Genomic DNA, 22,167 nt, shown 5'->3' with positions numbered 1-22,167 from the left:
GTCACTTCTCCGTTTCTCATTCAGCGCCTAGAAGCTCCATCCCGGCTGTCTCCATCATGGCGTTTGTGGCCCACAGGAGAGGTCCCTGAACCTCTTGGGCAGCCTGCTGTTGGGGAACCTCACTCCTCAGAAAGGCCCTGTGTGCTGTGGGCAAGAACTCCCAGGGCTGGGGGAAGACCCTGTAGCCCCACAGGGCTGGCCTTGGCAGTGGCGTTCCCACTCAAAGGGAGAAAGTAAAGACGGCAGCTAGAGTAGGGGCTCAGTCATGAGGTGAGCCCCAGGGAAGCCAGCCAGTCCTTGTGGCCCTTGGCCTGGGCCAGCCCTGCTCTGAGCCCCTCCATTCCTCTATGGCTTTCTGCCCCCGTCTCTGTTTACTTCTCTGCCACCTGGACAAGGGACTTCAGAAAGAAGGCAGCGCAGTGTCTGACTCACTCTCAGAGGGGCTTGAAGAATGTGTAACGATAGAGGGGGACTGGCTGTTCCGTGTGGGTGGAGTGCCGGGCTCTTGATCTCAGGGTTGTGAGTTCGAGCCCCACACTGGGCGAGGAGCCTACTTAAAAGAAAATGTTTAAGGGTAAATGAGCAAATGAATGATAGTAACAGCGGCGAATACAATAAACAGTTTATTTAGTCACTGATATATTTTGCAAGCATACACACATATGTCCTATATACCGTATGTAGTAGATAGCTTTTACTTTTCAGAAAATGCAACCGTGGGGGCGCCTGGGTGGCTCAGTGGTTTAAGCCGCTGCCTTCGGCTCAGGTCATGATCTCAGGGTCCTGGGATCGAGTCCCGCATCGGGCTCTCTGCATGGCAGTGAGCCTGCTTCCCTCTCACTCTCTCTGCCTGCCTCTCTGCCTACTTGTGATCTCTCTGTCAAATAAATAAATAAAATCTTTAAAAAAAAAAAAAAAAAAAAGAAAATGCAACCGTGTGAGGTTAGTGGAGAGACTCACTCAGGCGGCTCTAGTCTAAATGACTGAATTATGTAGAACACCCGTGGTCCCCCCAGAACTAGTGTCGCTTCTGGGAGATGTTTTTCCAAGCACAGGAGTGGGGAGCCTGCGGGAGGTGGGAGGGGTTGGGGATGGGGACACAGGCCGGGTTTGAGAGGCCTAGCCTGGGGGCAGCAACAAGCCTGGTGGGAGGGGGACTTGCAAGGGAGGCGTCCGAGGAGGCTGAGGGTGCCCGAGGCTGGGAGTGGCTGGCGCTGGCGGGACCGACCCGCAGATGGGTCGGTCGGTGGAGCGGGGCTTGGGGCTGGGCCCCGAGGTGGGAGGAGAGCCCGGCTGGGGGTGCGGGGCCGCACGCGGCCGAGGGGGCGTGGGAGGAGGCGTGGCGGAGAGGCCCCGCCCCGCCCCGCCCATCGCCGGCCCCGCCCCGCCACCTGCCTCCCTCCCGCCGCCCGCGCTCGGGGTTTCGCTTTCCGTCCCAGGCGCCGGAGGCTGCGGAGCGCGGAGAGGAGGCGAGAGGGCGCGACAGTCCGGGACGGCGGGACTCGCCCGCGCTCGGCCGCCGCCGCCCGCACCATGGCGCCCGCCGCCGTCTGGGCCGTGTTGGCCGTCGGACTGCAGCTCTGGGGCGCGGGGCACGCTGTGCCTGTCCAGGTGGGTGACTCGCGCGGCCCTCAGCCCCCCGACTGGCGCGCACACCCCCGTGCCGGGGCGCCCTCGCTGCGCTCCCGCCCGGGCGCCGTGCGGGGGCTCGGGGCCACCGGGGCGCCGCCCTCCGCCGGCCAGACGGACGCCGCGCGCGCGCCTGGACCCCTGCTGGGCGTCCTCTCCCTCCGGTCCCCGAGGCCGGTGTGGCACACGTGCGCTCGGGCCACCCGAACTTTGGTCCCCGCGGCGCAGCCCCGCGCCTCCGCCCGCGCAGGCCCGGGTGTTTGGGGGCTGGCAGGCCGGCCCTGGGCTGATCCCCGCTACAGCCCGGACCCCAGCTCGAACACCCCTGCCTGCCTCTCGCGGCGGGGGGCGGGGGGGTTCGTACTGGGGCGCTGTCCCCACTGCGGACGCGGGCACCCTCTTCAGACTTCCTCCTCCTCTGGGCTATGGTTTTCCTCTTTCTTAGAAATACCAGGGTTGTGCGCCTGAGAGAACAGGGCCAGGTGTGCAGTAAGCGCCTAATAAGGGCACGGGAGGACCGCCGGCTGTTTCCTGAGCTCTTTGCACAGACCCCCTCCCCAGGATCGACTTGAGGTGTCCCGCGACCATTTCAGAGCCAGTTCTCTGTGGGCTCTGGGTGATGGGGAGGAGACAGTGTCTTCACCTTCTCCTGGGCTGAGCTCTGGGTGCACAGGAGGTGAGGGGGGACTTCTGGGCTGGTTATTAAAGTCAGACCGGGTCCCTTAGGGACTCTAGGAACATGAAGAAAACAGGTCAGTACCTGCGTCCAGTAGCAAGGCAGAGTCTGCAAAGGGATGGCTTATCCTTTGCCTTCTTTGGCTGTCTCCATACTCTGGTAAGATAGAGTAACCCCATTTCACAGAGAAGGCAAATGGAGGCTCTATGTATTTCATGGAAGGGCCTGGGGACATGGGGGCACTCTTCCTTTAAAGGGGGACATTTCTCCCTCCACATGATCCCTCCTCATGATCTTACCCTGATGGACGTGCAGTGTGCCGACTCAGGTGACTTTCTTGACTGGGACGAGGGTGGCAGGTGGCATTGACTCTTGTGGTAACGTGAAATGATTCACCGGCTGCGGCTAGAGGCTACTTTCGAGTCCAGTTCTTGAGGGCAGAGGATGGAGGCTGTCAGAACAGAATTGACTCAGCAGCAGTGGGTGCCAGGATGTGCCCTGGGGGACTGCCCAGAGGTTGTCCTGAAAACAGAGGAGGGTCAGGAGAGAGTCCCGGATCTGAGAGCCTGAGCGCAGGATCAAGTCACAGACTCAGGCCTCAAGAGGTGTTGTCCTGCACTGGGGAACCCTGGGGTCATGGGAGCCCCTCGGGAAGGGCTTCTCTTTGGGGCACCAGGCCCGAGTCCTGGAGTAGTGTGAGGGGTCCTCCGTGTCTCACTTCCCAGCCCTCCTGACCAACAAGTTCCCTCCCCCTGGGACTATTTCCATAGCCTCTGGGGCTGGTCTCCTGGCCCCTGCTGCCTCTCCCACTGGTCTTCCTTGGTGGCCTCACTTCTCTTTCCCTGCCTGAGAAGTCTCCTATGGTCCCCATTGGCGGAGGCAGCAGTTCCTCCCAGTGTCCCAGGTTGGAGTGGGTCAAGGGTCTGGATTCTTTCTGCCACCTTTCTGCATCCGTACTCCACATCCAGTGAGATGTGGTCCTTGAGCCGTCTGTCCCCTTTTCATGGTACTCCCCTTGCCCCCTCCTTCAGGGCCTTTCCCACATGCCTCCCCCGTCCAGGAAAGCCTTTCCTCATTCTCCCAGTTGGACTGAATCTTTGGCTCTTTGTTCCTCCTAAGGACAGACTCTGTTCTGCTTTTTAATATAGTTGTGTCTTATCTACCTCGACCGATGGGAATTTTCTCGAGTGCGGGGCCTGTGGGGGCCTCTTCCTTGTTAGGACCGCAGTGGCTCCTTTTTTGGAGCGGAGTGCCAGGCACTGTCCGAGCCCTCCCGTGCAGAACCTCACTGAGAGCTTCCTTCCAGCAACTCCTGAAAGGGCCTTGCCGGTGTTTGCATTTGGAGATGTGGAAGCTGAGCCCCAGAGAGGGGTTGCAGAGCTGGGGTAGGTCAGGGGCTGCGGCGATTTGCACGCAGGTCTGCCTGATTGCAGAGCTCTGCTGTACCCTCCCCGTGTCTGGATGCCCCCCCCCACCCCCCGCACCCGTCAGGTCCCGCGCCCTCACTGTGGACTCAGGAATGTGGGCTGTGACTCACTGGAGTTGCTGAAGGAGCCCCCAGTAGACCCGACCTGGCTGCGGGGGTGGCTGACTCACTGCCATTAGGCTTTTGGCTCCTTTAAAAGTCACATTTGCTGGCTGGCGTGGAATGCATCGGCCCTCCGTCCAGTCATTCACTCATTTATTCGGCAAAAAAAGGGCAGGAGAGTCGGCACTGTGAGTGAGCCCTTGGTGCCCTCTGATGGTGGTGGGTAGGGCCCCCAACTGTCTGTCTGGCTGCTCGTGGGCAGGGATGGGGTCGGGCCCACCTCCCAGTGCAAGTCTTGAGGCTGAGGGCTCACCCGCTTGCCTCTTCATTACCCCGGGGGCCCGGGGCCAGCTTGAGTTAAAGAGAGAGGTTGGGGCTCCCAGACTGGCCTGGGGATGGTGGCCTCTGGTGTGGAGATGGGTGAGCAGTGTGCCTGTGGTCCCAGGATATTCCTTTGGCCCCTGCCTGACATCCCAGAGGGGGACCTGGGTGCTGAGTGAGAACGTGGCCTGGTGGCGGGGGCGCTCCCTCAGAGGGCAGTGGGCAAGCCGGCCAGGCACTCCCAACGCATATGCCATTCATTCCTTCCCCCAACATTCAGGGACACCTACTCCAAGCCCACCCTAGTGCTGGGCTCTGGGAACGTCGAGATGCCCATGACCCGGCTCCAGGCCTCCAGCAGCCGCATCACCAATGGTCACGGACCTAGGCTCTGCCCCTACCTGCCCTCGTGACCTCATGACCTGGGCCAAGTTGGGGAGCCTCCGTTTTCCCGTCTGTGGGCATGGAGAGCATTTCCCGCCGTGCTCTCCTTACAGAGCTGAGTGGGTATGAAAGACATTGCAGCATGAATGGCTGAGAACCTGCCTGGCATTCTTTGTCGGGTGGTGACCCTCACTGCCTGCCGTCCTGGAGCCTGAGCCAGGGGCTCCTGGAGAGCCATTCCTCCCCAGGGCTGGGAGATATTTTATGGTCCTAACCATCTAGTGCTTCCTGGAGGAATAGCCAGGAAGGTTGTGTGTTGGGTGGGGAATTTTGATGCCAACCATGGTACATGTATGTTTGTGTGTGTGTGTGTGTGTGTGTGTTACATTGAACGCCAGTTCTCAGTTTTACGCCACACTGGCTGCTTCTGTGGTCCTTGAGCGTGCCGTACACCAACAACTACCGCAGGGCCTTTGCACTTGCCTTGCCTTTCATCCTGGAAGTTCCTCCTTTTGAGATCCCTAGTCTCATTCACTCTGCTTCTTTCTGCTCAGATGAATTCTTCTCAGCCCCTCTCTTACCATCCTTGCCTGGCCTGCTTTGTTTTCTTATATAGCACCCATCAACCTGTTCTGTTTCTTTCGCTTTCCTTGCGCCTTCCTCCTGGAATGTGAGCTCGGTAAGGGCAGGCACCTGCTCGCCTCTGGAGACTCGCAGCCTAGAACAGGGTTTCTAGTGCTGCTGACATTGGGCCACATAGTTGTCGTGGGGCCATCCTGTGTCTTGTAGGGTGTTAAGCAGCATCCCTGGCCTGTACCCCCTTGATGCCGGTAGTAACCCCCCCTTCCGTTGTGTGACGATTAAAAACGTCACCAGGTAGTGCTAAATGGCCCTTGGGGAAGATGTTGCCCTGGCTTAGAATAGGGCCTGGCATGTAGTAGGTGCTAAAAAGTATTGAATAAATGAGCAACAACGTTCCTTTGACCTTTATTATGGCCCTGTTTTATGAATAAGACAGGGGAGTGAAAAGCCAGGCGTGGCAGGGCTGGAGTCCAGTGTGTCACCCTTTGGCTGGGATGTTTCTCTGGGCTCCTGTTGCTCTTGGGTCCTCTGAGCCTAGGGGTGCTCTCCCTAAAGTGCTCCCTCCAGTCCTGCACTTCCCCACCCGAGCCCCGTGATGGGGCCACCCACTGGCAATGACTCAGGGTCCCGGTAGGCATGTGACCTGCCCAGAAGCAGGCAGGGAGGGGAGCTGGGGGTTAGGGAGGAGAGAGGGGTGCCACCAGGGGAACGGGAACAGAGTAGAAATGTTGCCTCTCCCAGTTCCGGATGCACAGACGGGCCAAGGGGAAGCAGTATTGATGACCTAGGGGAGGGGCCCAGGCCTCAGAACCAGGCAGACCTCAGCTCAGATCCTGACTCTGCTGTTTACAGGCCGTGTCATTCTGTCTCTGGGAGTCTCTGTGTTCCCCTCTGTAAATCGGGGAACAACCCCCACCTCCGTGGCTGGCAGTCAGGGCTGAAAGTGACCCACGGGCCACAGGGCTCCCGAGTGGCTAACCGAGTGTCTGTGGTTGTGCGGGGCCTGACCTGACTCTGGGTGGAGGGGCGGTGCTGGGGCTACGACAGAGACCACCGTGGAGTGTCTGAGCCGTGGGGCCCCAGGGTGTGGGGGGTCGACCTCCAGCTTCCTAGAGCTTCTATCCAGCGTTCCTGAGCGCAGTTCAGTCTGCCTGCCTTTTCCTGGCTGTCTTTCCTACCCCAGTGCTCCTTGCTGGGCCTCTCTCACAGCCCTTGTCCAACTGCCTGGCCCTGACGGTAGCATGTGGCCACGCCCGGGCGGTCAGGGAATCACACCCCTACTCCGTCCATGAGTTACAGGTGCTCTGTGTCCCTTGAGGGTGAGTTGTGTGCACATTTGGTGCAGTACAGAGGTATCTAATGGTCTGGCTGCGAAGGGGATGTCCTGGCTGTGAAGGGGTTGTCCTGGCCTCAGCTTTCCTGTCTGCAAGATGGGCCTTTCAGGCTATCTCTAAGACCTCTTCCATTTCTAACCTCTGTGATCTGGAAGGGAGGATCCCCCAAGGCCATGCTGTTGGTTCTCCAGCCCCCAAGGGACTGCTGAGACAGCAAGGCCCTGAGGAGGGAGCGCTGGCCTGGGTGTCCGGAGAGCAGAGCTCCCCGGCTTGCTGTGTGACCTCACTCGGGTTACTTAGGTTCTCTGGGGCTGAGCATCCCCATCCATCAAACCTCGCACCGCTGATCCCAACACTCTCTTTGGAATGCTGGGGAAGCGCCAGCTTTGCACAGGGTTGCCAAAGGCCACAGACCGAGGGGGGAGGGGTTCCAGAAGTTTTCCCAGGAAGGAGAGCCCAGCACTCCCCACTGTTCGTATCTTGGCTTCCCAGACTGTCTTCCGGCTGACCTCAATCCCGCTTGCTGTGCCTGGAATGCTTTCCTCGGCTCAGGCACCGCGGGCATCAAGAATTCCTGGCTGCCTGTCAGCTTGCTGCCAAGACAAGACGCGGAACCTGCAGGCAGAACAGGATTCGTGGGTTTCCTGCCTCCCTGCCCCTTGGTAAAGTTCAGCAGCCAGCGCCGTCGGGGCCCCAGACAGTGGGTGAGGCAGTGCTGTGGGCATCCACTGCGGCGCCTGCTGTCTGCGAACCCACAGGTTCAAGGAAGCCTGGGAGGGAGGGAGGGTTTCCTCAAAGAACCCCTTTGTCACCTGACATGGGCATAGGCCCTCCCCGCTGGTTCTCAGTCCTGCCAGGCCCCTGCACAGCCCAAGGCTGTGGGCACGTGTCCCCTCTGCTGGGATGTCGACTGTGGGGCCAGGACGCTGAACCCCACCCCTGTGGGGCCCGCGGTCATTTTCCACCGTGGCGTGTTGTGAGGTCACGGGATGGGGGCAGTGACGTCACTGTGGTTTGGGGCTCTCGGGTTGCGCACCCAGTCGGAGGAAGTGTCTGTTTACCGACTGGGGTTCGGAAGAGCAGGTTTCCTTCTGCCCCAAATGTGAGCCGTGCTGGGGGAGCGGGCTAGGGAGGGGGGCAGCTGCCCAGGAGGCCCCAGGCTGCCGCTGTGGTCTTGCCTTCGCCCTGCGTGACACCGTCCTGCCCCTCTGAGCCTCCGCGTCATCTTTGCCGAGGGGGAGGCCATGTCTCTGGTGTCACCTGGGCAGGTTTATGATCACTAAACTGTTGGTTCGCTTTCTAGAACAGGAGGGCCCATCGGCCCGCTCTTTCGCACCGCGTGAGGCACGTGGGCACGGAGGGAGCCTGCGGGACCCACCGCCCAGGCCCCGGGGGGCCGCCGCCCTCCTCGCTTTGGTAGCAGACGCCGGGTGGGCACGCGTGGGCGAGATGGGCAGCGCGGAGTGTGCACTGACTTCAGGGGCACAGGCGCAGTCTGCCTCTGGAGCGCTGGGACCTCAAGGGGCCAGAGACAGCGCAGAAATCCCCAGGGGCTTTTGTTTGTTTTCCTTTGCTGTCCAGACAGTGGCTCAGCCTCTGTTTCACTCTGAGCTTGGCCTTGAGTGGGTACGGTGGCCGTGGCCACAGACCTAGGGAACTGAGTGGGCCTGGCCGGGGGTGGGGGGAGCGGGGTGGGAAGGGATTTGGGGACAGGCAGGCAGGCTGTGTGCCGGTATGTTCTGGGCCGTCCGTGGGAGGCCCTGTCAAACGCTCATCAGGACAGATGCCAGAGGCTGCAGACGGACTGGAGCATTAGGCTGGGAGCTGGGGGTCCGGTCCTGCCTCGGCCTCCCGCTCTGGAAGGCTTGGCCGGGTTCCTTCTCACCGAGCCTCAGCTGCCCGGGCTGGGCATTGAGAACAGCAAGGAGCTCGCATGCCCCTGCCTTTGTGTCCTTTGGCCCCAAGTGTTAGGCTGAGGAAGGTGGTGCGGGGTGGGCGTGGCATGCAGGTCTGACCTCCATGTGGCCCCCACGCAGAAGGCCCCGGTCTGGACTTGACAGTGACTCTCCTGGGAGGGGCTCCCAGCACTTTAGTTCACAGGATCTGCCCCCTCCTTCCCCCCACCCTGCATCCTGGGCCCCCTGGCTGTCCTTCCTCCTGCTGACCCATGGCCCTGGGGCTTCTGTCTGCCACTGGCAGAGACTCCGGGTTGGGCTTATTCCTGGCGAGCTTGTTGCCTGCTGCTTCTCCTCCTGCCCCTTCCTGTCCTGCGTTCCTAGCTGTCCCGAGCCCCTCCCTGACCTCCCAGCATGACTCCCTCCCTGTCCTCCCAGCCATCGCCCCCCCCGCACCCCCGATGGCTTCACTGTCTTCCAGGCCTGGCCCCTTGGTCACTGCCCTCATCTTTTCTTGTCACTTTCCTGGCTCTGCCCACCCATCCTGTCCTCTTCCAGGTCCTCCTTCTGCAGTGACCCCACAGGGATGCCTCTAAAAGCTGAGCCCCGAGCCCTGAGCGGGATGGGGATGAGCAGACGCCGGGGGGGGGTGGTGTGGAGGGAGGCACGGAGGGGACAGTAGCTGGACTAGTCCTGCGGGAGCTAAAGCCTCATGAGGAGAAGGGATGGCCCACGAGGCTGTAAGCTGCTCGGGGCCGTTAATGCGAGTAGTTAATGTAAATGTAAATGTAAAGTGGGAGTACCTGTGATTTGGGGAATGTTTACTAAACACCTTACATGTCTCTCTTTTTTTATGATTTTATTCATTTATTTGAAAGAGCATGAGGCAGGGGGAGCGGCAAGCAGAGGGAGACGCGGGCTCCCTGCTTGGGGAGCCCCATGTGGGGCTCGATCCCAGGACCTTGAGATCATGACCTGAGCCGAAGGCAGATGCTTCAACGACTGAGCCACCCAGGCGCCCGGGACTTTACTTGTCTTATTTCACTCACTCCTCACCGTAGCCCCCCCGAAGTGTATACTGTCTGAAAAGATTGACGTTTATTGACCTCATTTCTTAAACAAAAAAACTCTCATGCTGCTGGCTAATAAGGGGCAAGTCTGAATTCAAAGCCAGGCAGCTTCACTCCAGAGTTCCCATTTCGGCACCGCCCTCACCTCCTATCAGGGGTTGAGGCAATGGGGAGCTATGGATAGTTTTAGAGCAAGGGAGTGACTAGAGCAGAGAGTGTCGTCGGAAGATCACTCTGGCCTTGGTGAGTAGACCAGGTGTGGTGGAGACTGTAATGTAGTTGAAGCCAGAGTTGCACCAGAACAGGAAGCAAGCAAGCAAAGGACCTTTTCAGGTAGGAAAAGGAGCCTTTGGACTAGACCCAAGACCTAGCGTGGGACAGAGATACTCAGGAGGAAGAGGAGTTGTCTCTCTCCATCCCATCCTGAAACACAAGGCACGTCTGCTTTCAGCCCTGCCCCAGCCTGAGGCCAGCGATTCTGGTCATGGTCAGCCTCATGCATTCCTGGAGCTGTCACTGGGAGCCACAGGGTAACCCTGGCCTCGGTCCCCTGGGCTCCTGCTGGGGTGCTATGAGACTGGGCAGGCTGGCCCACTCATCCCAGGTGTGGTGTGAGATGCAATGTGCCCCCAGCTGGCGGGGGGCAGGACTTCTGGGGGACCTCGCTCTGTTGCCAGGGACCCCAGGGACCCTGAGCTCCTCTCTGAGTTTCCCTTTTCCCCCTCTGTAAGGTGGGGATGAAAGTGTCTCTGCCGCTTCCCACTGGGACTGGGAGAGTGCAGTGAATGGAGGGCTGGGGCTGACCTCCAGGGGTGGGGGGCGTGCTTCACGGGGCCAGGCAAGGGTCTCCTGTCTGCCCTGAGTCCTCACAGCCCCCTGGCGAGGGGGACCATCACTACCCCGATTTTATAGGTGGGGCAGCTGAGGCACAGAGGTTCAGCCCCGTGCTCAGGCTCTCAGCTCCCTGGAGGCAGAGCCAAGATTCCACCCCAGGTGGTCGGGAAACCACCACCCGGATGTAACTGTGGTCGCCGTGGCTCTGAGGGTGGCTCTAAGGGACCTTATCTGAAAGTTGGTCTCCCCCAACTAGGGACACACCTCTCCCTCTCTCTCTGTGAGCCATTTCCTGCCCCGTTCTCATGCTGGTTCCAACTCATTTCAACTAACTGAAAACGAAGACTTTTGCTTCTGTTAAACAGTTCAGCATCTATTAGGCACCTGCTGTGTCCCGTGCCCCGGGCCTGGAGCAATGAGTAATAAAAACCCAGCAAGTAACACTTGGCTCTTACTGCCGTTGAATCATAATGGCCCTATGTGGTGGGGACTGTGTTTGTCCCCATTTTGTAGATGATCCGAGGCTGCAGAATGGCAGAGCTGGGACTAAAACCCGGGTGTCCGGCTCGCAGCTCCTACTACTGTGTGCAGAGAGGGGCTTGGAGCCTGTCTTGGAGGGGGAGACACTGCAGAATGGACAATGAACCGAACAGTGGTCTAGACGAGCACCATCGAGATCTTCCCAGGTTGTGCCTGGGGCCTTCAGGAGGGACCTCCAGCCCCATCTGGGAGTTTGGGGAAGGTTTCCCTCAGGTGAGAGTGGAGAGGACTCTTTTTTTTTTTTAAGATTTTATTTTATTTATTTGACACAGAGAGAGAGAGGTCACAAGTAGGCACTGAGAGAGAGGAGGAAGCAGGCTCCCCGTGGAGCAGAGAGCCTGATGCGGGACTCGATCCCAGGACCCTGAGATCATGACCTGAGCCGAAGGCAGAGGCCCAACCCACTGAGCCACCCAGGTGCCCCTGGAGAGAGAGGACTCGTGAAAGAAGTGGGGAGTTAGCAGGGGGTGTGGGGGAGGGGGTGGGTGTCCGGATGTTGGGACAAGGGAGCGGCAGGAGTGAAGGCATGGGAGGAGCGGGAAAGAGCCAGATGCCGCCCTGTCTGGGAGGCCGTGGCGGGGATGCCCGGGCCCCAAGCTGGGGACATCGAGCTTGGGCCTGAGGGCCGTGGAGCCGGTGGTTTTCAACGGGGCCCGCTTGGCTATAGGAAGGTGGCGTGGGGTCCATCTGACGGGCCTGGGGACCCAGAGGGAGGGGCTGTAGCTTGCAGGGGAGGCAGGAACAAGGTGCGTGGAAGGGGGGGGCACACCGTGGTGTGTGGGGGGCTGCGGGGATGGGAAGGGGCGTCCTCTGCTGCGGGGCGCTCGGGGGTTGGGACCACACCCTGCTAGATTCGAGCCCTGGTGCAGCGCACAAAGCCGGGTCCCCTAGCCGGATACCAGCCCAGGTTTCCTGTCTGCCCCGGGGCTCACTTCGGAAGCGACATCACAGGCAGGAGACAGAGAGTGGGAAGTGTTACCCCGGGCCACCGCCTGTGATGTGGTCCCTCTCTCCATGACGGCAGACGAGCCTCTGTGCTCTGCTGCCCCAGCGGTGCCGCGGGCTTGGCCCGGCCTCATGTGGCTGTCCCTCCCCACTGCCCCCCGCAGTCCCCGGGTCTCCCGCAAACCCCCATGAAGGAGCCGCGGACAGCTCTGCCGCCCACCACCTCCCACGGTATCACGGGGCCCCAGGGGGCTGCCATGCAAATGATGGGGTTTCTCTATTGCTTGAAGATGGTTTCCACCTGTGGAGGGGTCCCTCCGCGTGGCTGTGGCCTCTGCCCCTGGGACCCCGGACACCCTTCTGGGCGAGTCACTGCGGCCTCCCTCCTTGCTCGCTGAGTGTTCTCAGAGGGGTCACTGTCCCTCTCGGGGCCCCTCTTCTATAAGACGGAGGAGTGAGACAAGGCCACAGGGTATAAAACTGTCCAAGGCCACGGGGAAGCGGACGAGGCGTGACGAACTTCTGTCTGCCACGTGTTGGCTTTCTGTTCTTGGACCTAGTATGGAATCTCCAGGGGCCTCTATGGCTTTGTCCCTAAAATGGGGTAATAGTGACCTCCTTGTGCCGGTGCAGGAATAAAGGAGAGAATGCGTGCAGAGCGCAGTGCTGTGTGTGGACAGTAGGCATCTCTCCTGGGTGTGCACCGTCTCCCTGTCTTTCCGGCTCTGTGCAAAGGGCAGGTGTGAGAGGCGCGTGCCCCTCCCCACAGCTCGAAGCCTCTCCCTGGGTCCCCTGCCCTTCTTCTCCCCTTCCAGCCCTCTTCCCGCACACACAGGGGTGCTCCGGGGGGAGGCCGGGACTGTGATCCCTTCCTAATAATACAGGCATCTAAGCTGGCGTGGGGAGGGTCTCCAGAAAATTCGAAAGCCTCGAAGACCCCGAAGATGTTGTGCTCACAGTGGCAGGAAGAGCAGAAGGCTGCTTGCCGAGTGCTCTGGGAAGACCCTGCCTGCTGGCAGCGCTTCTACTTCCCCGGGCCCGCCCGGCTTTGCCTTCCTCTCTCTCACTGTCTATATATAAATAGGAGGAGGGACGGAGGGCCGCCACCTTGGGGCACATACAGGGCCGGGGCTGTGCTCCAGGAGCGGGAAAGACAGGAAGTCAGCTGGGGCAGGGTTGCCCAATTCCCCCGGAGGGCTGACTCAGACTCCAGAGTCAGGCTGGCGAGGCCGCCCCTCCTCTGCCGGCCCATGGCCCCGGTGCGGTGCCGTGTCCACCTTGAACTCCCTGCGGCTCCTCCAGGAGGGAGTGAGTGGGGAGGGAGGAGGTCAGGAGGGGAGGGGGACAAGGGCAGGAAAAGGAACTTCTGACTCCTCAGGTTGACTCTCATCTGATTATAGCTTTGGCCCCAGCAGGCCTCCGAGGCTCGCTTGGTTTCAGGAACCCACTGCCATAGTACTGTCCCTTGTCCTGGACACTGTGTCCCTGGGTTTTGGCCGCTCACCCAGGCTCTTCATCTTGGGGTCCCGTCACCCCTGCAGGTGCTCCCCTGGAGCAGAGCTCCTTTGAGACCGCCTGAGGCAACTACCCCCAGGAAGCTCGCCTCTGGCCCATGGGACACCCCCCAGCCCCCGCCCCGATGAGGCGTCCACCCCACTGTCTGCCGCGGTCTCCTGACTTGAGCTCCTCGAGGAGTAGGCCTGGGGTTCGCCTGTGGGCGGCCCTGTAACTCCAGTGGTCACAGGGCAGTCTCCCCACACTTGACCTCAAGGTGGGAGGGAACGACCTTCTTCCCAAGGCCCACATGAGCCATCCTGCTTCTCACGGGCTCCGGGCAATTTGCTGGCCACCTTGTCCTCGCCTCGTCCATGTTCAGCTGAAGCCAAGCGGAAGGGGCGGGTTCTCACATCCCGTCTGCAGGGGTCTGCAGCTCACAGCCTTTGCACACCCTGAGAGCGCCGCCGGGGGGTTCCCCTGGGAGCTGGGCAGCAGGTGATGGGCCCACGTTCAGACCCCCTGCCTTTGTTCCTACAGCAGCCCCCGGAGGAGGCAGGGCAAAGCTGTGTGTCACCATTTTACAGGTGACAGTGTTGAGGCTCAGAGGCGGTAAGTGACACCCGCAAGTCACCCAGGACCAGCACGTGCACCCAGACACTCTGACTCTCCTCCTGTGATACCAGGTTCTGTGTCTCGGGTTCCTCTCCTTCCCGAGGCCCCCTGCACCTGCTGCCCTCACCCTGGGGGAGGGAGTGAGGGGGGAGGTGGGGGCCTGCCAGTCCCTCCCAGCACTTTCAGCCTGGCCTCCCACCCCTGCACCCCCTCCTGGCTCATTCAGTCTTTCCGCCTCGCACGTGGGCAGGCCACTCACTCACCTGCCCGGCCCTCTGGGTCTGCCAAGGGGCCTGAGCTTTCTGACACCCGTTATTAAGAAGCCACAGCTGGAAAGGGCTCAGAGCACGGAGGAGGCCCACAGCACCATTTTCCAGACCAGGAAACTGAGGCACAGAGAAGCCAGTTACTGCCCTCAGAAGGCGGGGTGCCTGAGTAGGACAGGGAGGACCTCTGGGTGGGCCCAGGGGCGTTGGAGTCCAGTCTCCCTGGGAGCAGGGGGAGGAGATGAAGACCCCAGCTTGATGCCAGGGAGGAAACAGGGCTGGAGACAGGAGACCGTCTGAGGCAGAGTTTCCGTCTGTGACTTCAGAGGACGAACAGCGCTGACCTCACAGAGCTGGGACAAGGTTGGAGAGAGGCGGCGGGGCGTGCAACCAGCTCTGCATGATGCTTGGCTCGGAGCGAGCTTGGGAGGAGGCGCTGCCCCCGTGTCTGTGTCCTGCCCCCATGTCTGTGTCCTGCCCCGGTGTCTGTGTCCTGCCCTCGTGTCTGTGTCCTGCGCCCGTGACTGTGTCCTGCGCCCGCACCCTGGCTAGCTGCCTGGCCCCCTCCCGGCCTCCTCCTGGCCCTGCCTGGGACACACCACACCCATCCTCCTGATTGATGCCTTCGGGCCCAGGCGGGGCGGGAACTGGGATAGGGTCATTGCGGTAATGCCCAGCTCCTGGAACGCTGGTGTTCCCTACCCTCTGTTGAATGAACGAACGTTTCCACTTCTGTCCCTGACTTTCTCCACCGTTCAGTGGGAGGTCGCTGTGGTGTCTGAGGCCCCTGCGGGCCCCCAGCGGCTACACCTCCTTCCTGCCCCCACTTCTGGGCCCCGATCTCCTTTTCCTGGGCTTCCATGCATCCTTCCAGCCCTTGGCAAAGCTGAGGCTAAGGACGGATCCTCTCGGGAGCCCCGTGACACAGGCAGTTCTGGGAGGAGCCAGGTGTCAGGTGGCTGCTGCCCCTGCCTGCTGCAGAGGACCGGCCTGTTCTGAGGTTCCTGTTGTGGGGGGCGGGGGGGTTCCCCTTGGAAACCAAGTCAGGGCTGAGGTCAGAGGATGGTGAGCTGAGGCGAGAGGGGTCCCCCGCCCTGGGGTGTGTAGGAAAGAGCTCGAGTGACAGACAAAAACTGTGCACCCCTGTGAGCTGGGGCCCTGGTCCCCGCATGGCACGGAGGCAGATGAATGGGGGCCAAGGGCGCTGCAGTGACCCGGGGATGAGGAGCTGGTGCCTTCAGTTGTCCTGAGGAGGGGAGGAGGACTTCTGCAGTGGGACTAGTACGAGAGTCACACCCCAAGTCCGCCCCACCCTTCTTGGATGACCTCAGACAAATGACTTGATCTCAGTCCACTGTGAGATGGGCACACGCCCACCGGCATTTGGGGGGCAGAGGTAGGGAGTGGGTGCTTGGCGCACAGTAGGTACTTGGCGCACAGTAGGTACTTGGCACACAGTAGGTGCTTGACGAAGATCCTGTTGTTTTCCTGCCTCCTCCAAAGGCCAGAGCTGAGAACCTGGAGGAGTGACGGAGGCCACGTGGTGGGAGGGAGTGCTGAGCTTTGGGGGCACCTGGGGTCCCGGGTCTGTGTCAAGGTGGAGGGGAAGCTTGGGCCCCATGTTCTGGGGACCCCCCACAGGAAGGGAGGCAGGAGAGGACGGGCGAGGAGTGGCGAGCTTCACCTCTTGTCACCTCCCCTTTAGGCACTTCCCCTCTGGGCGGCTGGGAGGGTCCGAGGGGAGCCCCCATGGGGCCACGCATCTGGCGCTTCGTACAGTTGGTCCCGGGAGATGGCAGGTGCTCAGTTCGCTCTGTCGGGGGTGGGGGGGCATGTTGAGCAGAGGAAAGGCAGCTGCAACCCTGACATGAGGGTAGACGAGGGGGGCCCTGATGGCCTCCTTGCGCATGGTCCTCTGTCAGCCTGTCACCAGCTAGGCCCGGGAATGGCCTAGAACTTTGGGGAGACCAGGGAGGTGGCTTTGCTTCTCTTGGTCTCTATTCCACACAATCAGGGGTGCCTCGTACACTGTGTGTTAGATAGGCCCTCTCTCCCCTACCCTCTCCCTCCTTCTTCTCCCAGGGCTCCCTCCCCTCCCACCCTCCCTTCCCTCTCTCCCTCCTTCCCTCCTTCCCCACCCCTCTCCTCCATCCCTACCTCCCTCCTTCCTGCCTCCCTCCCTCCTTCCTTTCATCTAGTTTCCTTTCTGCCCCTTATTTACGATCCCATCTGTCCATTCTCCCGTCCACCCATCCATCTTCTCTCCAGTCCCCCATCCTCACACGGGGTCACAGATTCCCCCCACCCCGTTAAAGGAGTGGTTAAGCGTCATCAGTGATTTTCAGATTTCACCTGGGAACCTTGCATTTTGGAAGATTGGGTTTGCTAAACTGCTGAGTAAATTAAGTACTATCCAACTTATTTCCTCATTTTAAAATGTCAGTCAGAGCTCCCCTGTGGGTGGGTGATATGTGGGTCTGAGCCTCCCCAATAGCAGCCAAAGGATCTAGAAGCTTCCATAGCCCTGTGTTCCCCAGAGCCCATTTGCCCCGTTCTGGGGACATCCGGAGACCCCTGGCCCGTGGGGCTCCTGAGGTGGCCTGAGGCCGGCTTCTGGGGCTGCGGGCCAGCGGGGCCTCTGCTCTGGGGAGCTCCACAGTAGAGGCAGTGAATGACCTTTTGTCCCACTCTGCAGAGGGGCTTTCTGTTCCTCATTGTTGAGCCATGACAAAGCTGTGGCTGGTGGTTTTTTTCCTCCTGTCCAAGAGGATAAACAAGCCTGGAGATTGCTCAAGGGAGGGCTGACCTCCCCTGCCCGCTGCCAGCCCCTGGGCTCTGGGATCACACAGAGCAGCAGGAGGAAGTATAGGGAAGGGCGTTCCTAACGAGATTCTGACTGGAAAAGGCCCTGGAGGGGAGACCTCCAGGCAGTGGCCTGGGGGGGCTGTGGGGGGGGGTGCAGTCTGTGGAGGTCCTGCTGCCTGCCTTGGTCCAGGAACCCTTGGCCTGTGGGTGGAGAGAGAACAGGGACTTGGCCAGGGCAGGGCCCTTTCCCATCAGGCCTTCTGGACCCTGACAGGAAATCTTCCCCCGACCCCGGCCAGGGCAGGCCTCCCAGGACTGCACCCCAGGAGCCGCCCTGAGGGTGAAGGTTTCTCTCTGCCCGTTGGAGCTGCACCGGTGGGTGCTTCTCGGCCCCACGCGAGTGAGGGGCCTCCCTAGGTACTGCCCAGGGTCCCGGTGGCGATGGGCGTGCTGGGTCGGGTTCCCGAGGCCCTGGCGGCCACCCTGTGGCCTGCAAAAGGGCTGCAAGAGAAGGAGGTAGAGCCCTTGCCGCTCTCCGCTCTCTGGGGGACAGGCCGCTGCCTCTGGGGTGCTCGGCTGGAGGGAGAGACACAGCCCCCTCCCTTCGGGGAGCCGTGCAGCTGCAGCCGGCAGGGAAGGCCTGTCTGGGGGGCCGCGGGGGACAGTCAGGCCCCCCGTTGCGGTTGGTGTGCGGTTGAATCACGTGTAGAAAGGGGGCTGCAGAAGGTATGATTTCTCGGGCTCAGGGGCTCCCCTGGCCTTTGGTCTCTGGGTCTCCTGTCTGTGCCCCCCCCCCCGCCCCCCGCCGGTCATCTCGCTCCATGCCTGGGTGCCAGGGAGTCGGGTGTGTTCAGCAGTGAGGCATCACAATCACGGGGGGCGGGGGTGGTGCAGGCTCTTTTTCTTCCTTTCTTCCTGTAGTGGAGCAGCTTCTGGGCCCATTCCCTGAGCTTCTGCCCCGGCTGTCGGGGTGCGGGTCCTTAGGCCCAGGTGTTTCAGACGCTGACAGTGAGCCTCACCCCCAACCGTGAGGGAGCCCTGATAACGGACCTTGCTTCCTTCCCCTTTTGTCCAGCCGGCTCTAGGACCAAATGGGGAAGGAAGAAGGACTAGGATTGTGCTTGTGTGTGTGTGTGTGTGTGTGTGTGTGTGCGCGCGCCCATGCAGCCACGGGCGTGCAAGCTTGTAGTCCCGGTGGCAATGGAGGTTACATTTTTAGGCTCTGTGTTGTGCAGAACGGTTCCCACTTCCCTTGCGAGCCCCCTGTGTCTTTCCCAGCCTCACTGGAGGGGGTTCGGCCCTGGCTCCGGGATGGAGGGTGGGCCGCAGGGCCAGGCCAGTGTGGCCTGGGGCGGGATTGGACCCCCTGCAGAATGACCTTGTAATGAAGCCCACTGCTTCGGGTAGTGATCCCTGAACACCCACTACGGGCCAGGCTTCGGGGTCATGACCAAGCTACGCCCAACCCGCAGGCTCAGAGGACACCCAGCTAGTGGGGCACAGCCCTGGGTGACAGGAGCCCTGGAGGAGGACGCCGGGATTCTGGGTCTGAGTGATGATTCAGGGTGGGGTGTGGGCTGGGAAGCCTTCGGGGGGGGGGGGGGGGGGGCTGCGGGCAGTAGAGATACACGGAATTTTGCCCGAGGAAACGTGAAGCTGTTCCGGGCGGAGGCGGCCGTTTAGGCTGAGGCGTGCGGGCAGGAAGAGCCACAGATCGCAGTCTCACAGGGACCCCCCGCCCCGGGGGTCATCTCCGCGTGCCCCAAGCCTTCCAGTCGTTGGCCCCAAGCCATGGGTGGTCAGGGTGGGTGTGGCAGTCCCCGCCAGCCCGCTCGTCCTCCCTGCAGGGCCCCGCACAGGCTCTGGCTGGCATGACTCCCGGGGTGGGGGGGTGTCTCTGGGGCGTGAACTGTACACAGTGTCGTTCCCTCAGGGAGGCCGGGGCCCTTCCTGGCAGCGCGGGCGGTGGGGGCTGGACGCCCTCCTGCTACAAGGGACCCGAGGGGCGTGCGGTGACATCCACTGCCTAGAGCACCTGGAGCCCTTGGGTCAGCACCTGGCGCTCCCGTAAGGGCTCAAGGCATGGTCATTGTCGTCCTTGTTGTCATCGACCAGCATTCATCTGCTGAGCCCCGACTCCGTGTGGGCCCTGTGTCGGGGCCTAGAGAGGATGAGGCCGGTGTTTCTGCTCCTGCATCACAGATGTTTGTGGCGCGTGCGTGTGTGTGTACACGTGCACACGTGTGCACACGCACCCCCCACCCCACGTCAGCATAATGAGCCGATTGTCCGAAGGGGCCATAGCCAGTGTTCAGAGAGGGCCCAGAGTGGGGAGGAACCGGTCGCAGCTTGGAGGAGTCAGGGAGGGCTTCCCAGAGGAGGCAGCACTCAGCTGGAAGCACCAAGGGCGTGATTCTCAGGTGCAGGAGGGAGAAGGAGGCATCCTAGGCAGAGGGCCGCTTTGTGCTAGGCATGGTGGTCTTCTGTGACTGAATCCGCTGCCTTCTGGGCGGCCTTGCTGCCCCACCCCTGTCCCCGGGAGTGTCAGAAGAGCTAGCCCCATGCTCCGGCCATCTGGCTCGGTGCCCCCGCCGACAGACATGCACGTGTGACCGCGAGGGAGGGAGAGGAGGCAGGGGAAGAGGGTGGGGAATCTCCTGTCTACCTTCCCCTCCAAGGGAGACGTCTCCACGTCAGGAGAGCCCCAACACGGAGAAGGCCAAACGCTTGCAGGCCCCAGGCCCTCCATCCTGTGGGGTCAGGGGTGACAGGATCCAGGGGTGGCTGCGCTGACGGCCGTCCTTCCCTCCCCCCTCCAGGTGCCATCGCTCCCCTATGCTCCGGAGCCCGGAAGGCCCTGCCGGCGCAGAGAGTACTTCAGCAAGAGGGCCCAGATGTGCTGCAGCATGTGTGCGCCGGGTGAGGCAGCCCCGACTCCTGGACGCCTGGGGACGGGCGCCTTGCAGGGAGCGGGGTAGGGTCCTAGCTGACAGTTTGAGCTGAATTCCTTTTAGTGCCATGAGTTGGTCCCTTGCTGCCTCTTGCTTCAGGGCCTTGGCACATTCTGTTCCCTCTTCCTGGCCCAATTCCCAACTCCTTTCCGCAGGTGAACCTCTGCTTTTCCTATAGACCTCAGCTTAGATGTTCCTTCCTCCAGGAAGCTTGCCCACACTGCCTGGTCGGATCTGGCCCCTCCCACAAGCTCCCTCCGCCCGCGCCTCCCCCCCCCCCCCCCCCCCCCCCCCCCCCCCCCCCCGGCATCCCCCATAGCAGCAACTCTTCCGCCAGCAGTCAGGGCTTGGCTCCTCTTTCATCACCTCCACGGCGTCCTCCCCTGGGACAGGGGCGGTGGGCTTGTTCTCCACGGAATCCCCAGCGCCTGGCACATAGTGGGTGCTCGGTACATATCTGACTGAATCGATGCGTGCTTACCCATTTCATAGATGGTGGGCCTGAGGCCTGACCCCAGCTGGGAGAGCCGAGGAGCTCAACTGCTGGTGTCATCGGTCTGCTCGTTCGCTGATACCCGCATTCCTGTACCATTTATGAAGCACCGTCTAAGTGCCAGGCGCTGCTCTAAGTGTTGAGAGTCCGACAGAGAGCAGAGCAGACAAAATCCTCACGCTCGTGGATTTTGCATCTAACAGAGGCACAGGCAGAGAAGCCAACAGAGGAAATAGATGTGTGGTCCTATCCAGAGTGAATGCTGTGAAAAAAAAAACAGGGCAGGGTAAAGCCAATGGAGACAGATGGAGGAGGACATGCTTTTTGGTACAGGGTGGTCAGGGAGGGCCTTTCTGAAGAGCCAGCGCTTGGGCAGAGACATGCAGGAGGTGAGGGAGTGGGTCATGCAGATACACAGGGAACAGCCTGCCAGGTTGGAGAAGCAGCAAGTGCAAAGGCCCTGAGGTGGGAGCCTGTTTGGGGAACTTGAGGAACAGTGAGGCCAGTGTGTGGCCCAGAGACAGTGAGTTAGCAGGGGCCACAGTAAGAGTTTAGATTCAGAAGCTAGGAAGCCATCGGAGGGCCCTTGAGCTATTAGCCTGAGGTGTGGGCAGGCGTATGTGTACCTGTCATTGCCCATGGCCAATTTAAGGGACCTCACAAGTGACTCCTTTTCCTGTTAACTGGCAGGGTTAAGGTAAGAAGTTACTGGATTAGCATAGTGGTGAATATGGCAGGATGGTGCTCAAGGCTCAAGAGAGAACCTCCTTAAAGCTTTGCTTTGGTGTTCTCCCATCTCCTGGCATGCCTTCTGTCCAAGCCCACAAGAGACCCATGCCCTCACTGTCGATGGGAAACCAGGGACTGTGTTCCCACTGGTCGTTGTAGTTCACACCCACCGGTGGAGAATTTTAGCCAATGATAAAGAAGAAAGGAGCTAGCAAACCAGTTCTCACTAAAGTGTGATTGACTAGCAATAGACAGTTCCAATGGTGGAATCCCAGCCATCTGGAAAGCGCAGAGGAAAAGGCATTTTATGAGCATCAGGGCTTTGGCCATGGAGGGACAGCTGGGGCCCGCAAGATGTGAGATGAGTCGGTGAAGGACCGGGACGCTTTCAAAGAGCCTCCCCACCCAGGCTTCGGGATGCCGGGCCTCGGGGCGGGGAGTGGTGGTGGATGAACCACTGACCTCTGGCCCTTGCTTCCTCAGGCTTCCATGCACGATCGTTCTGCACCAATACCTCAGACACCGTGTGTGCCCGCTGCGAGAACAGCACATACACCCAGCTCTGGAACTGGGTCCCCGAATGCTTGAGCTGTGGCTCCCGCTGCAGCGCTGGTGAGTGGGCGCAGAGAGTGGGCCGAGCCCTGGAACCTTCCCCTGGCCGCTGTGCAGCCCAGCCCCTCCGGCTGAACGCTGGCTAGGATTCCCCCAGGCCTGCTGTCTTCGTGCCCCAGAGCACGAGGTTGTAAGGGTACAGCCCTTCCCTGCTCACCAATGGCATTTTCTTTTTCTCTCTCTTTTTTAAGATTTATTTATTTGAGAGATAGAGAGCAAGCAGGGGCAGTGGGGAGAGACAGGGGGAGAGGGAGAAGCAGACTCCATGCTGAGCAGGGAGCCCGATGCGGGGCTTGATCCCAGGACCCTGGGATCATGATCTGAGCTGTAGGCAGATGCTTAACTGTCTGAGGCATCCAGGCATCCCCCCCATGGCATTTTCACCCTCTTTCTCACCCAACCCTGTCCAACAGCCCCGTGGGCAGAAAGGCTGAGGGTAGCAGGGGGAGAACTGTGCCCATTTT

The 22,167-nt window shown here is 60.9% G+C and overlaps 1 protein-coding gene across 2 annotated transcripts in view; it reads left to right on the top strand.

The window, feature by feature from the left end:
• Window positions 1-1,431: 1,431 nt before the first annotated feature.
• The window catches only part of TNFRSF1B (TNF receptor superfamily member 1B), a 32,614-nt gene continuing 11,878 nt past the window's right edge, over window positions 1,432-22,167 (top strand). For both annotated transcript variants that reach the window (XM_046007765.1, XM_046007758.1), the window contains exons 1-3: window positions 1,432-1,611; window positions 19,738-19,837; window positions 21,575-21,703. In XM_046007765.1, the coding sequence (XP_045863721.1) occupies window positions 1,534-1,611; window positions 19,738-19,837; window positions 21,575-21,703 (307 nt within the window). In that variant the 5' untranslated portion in view covers window positions 1,432-1,533. The remainder of the gene's footprint in view (window positions 1,612-19,737; window positions 19,838-21,574; window positions 21,704-22,167) is intronic.

Source organism: Meles meles, chromosome 1 (genome assembly GCF_922984935.1).
Source record: "Meles meles chromosome 1, mMelMel3.1 paternal haplotype, whole genome shotgun sequence".
NCBI lineage: Eukaryota > Metazoa > Chordata > Mammalia > Carnivora > Mustelidae > Meles > Meles meles.
Note: the sequence above shows the minus strand (reverse complement) of the source record. Positions and strands in the feature narration are given on the sequence as shown.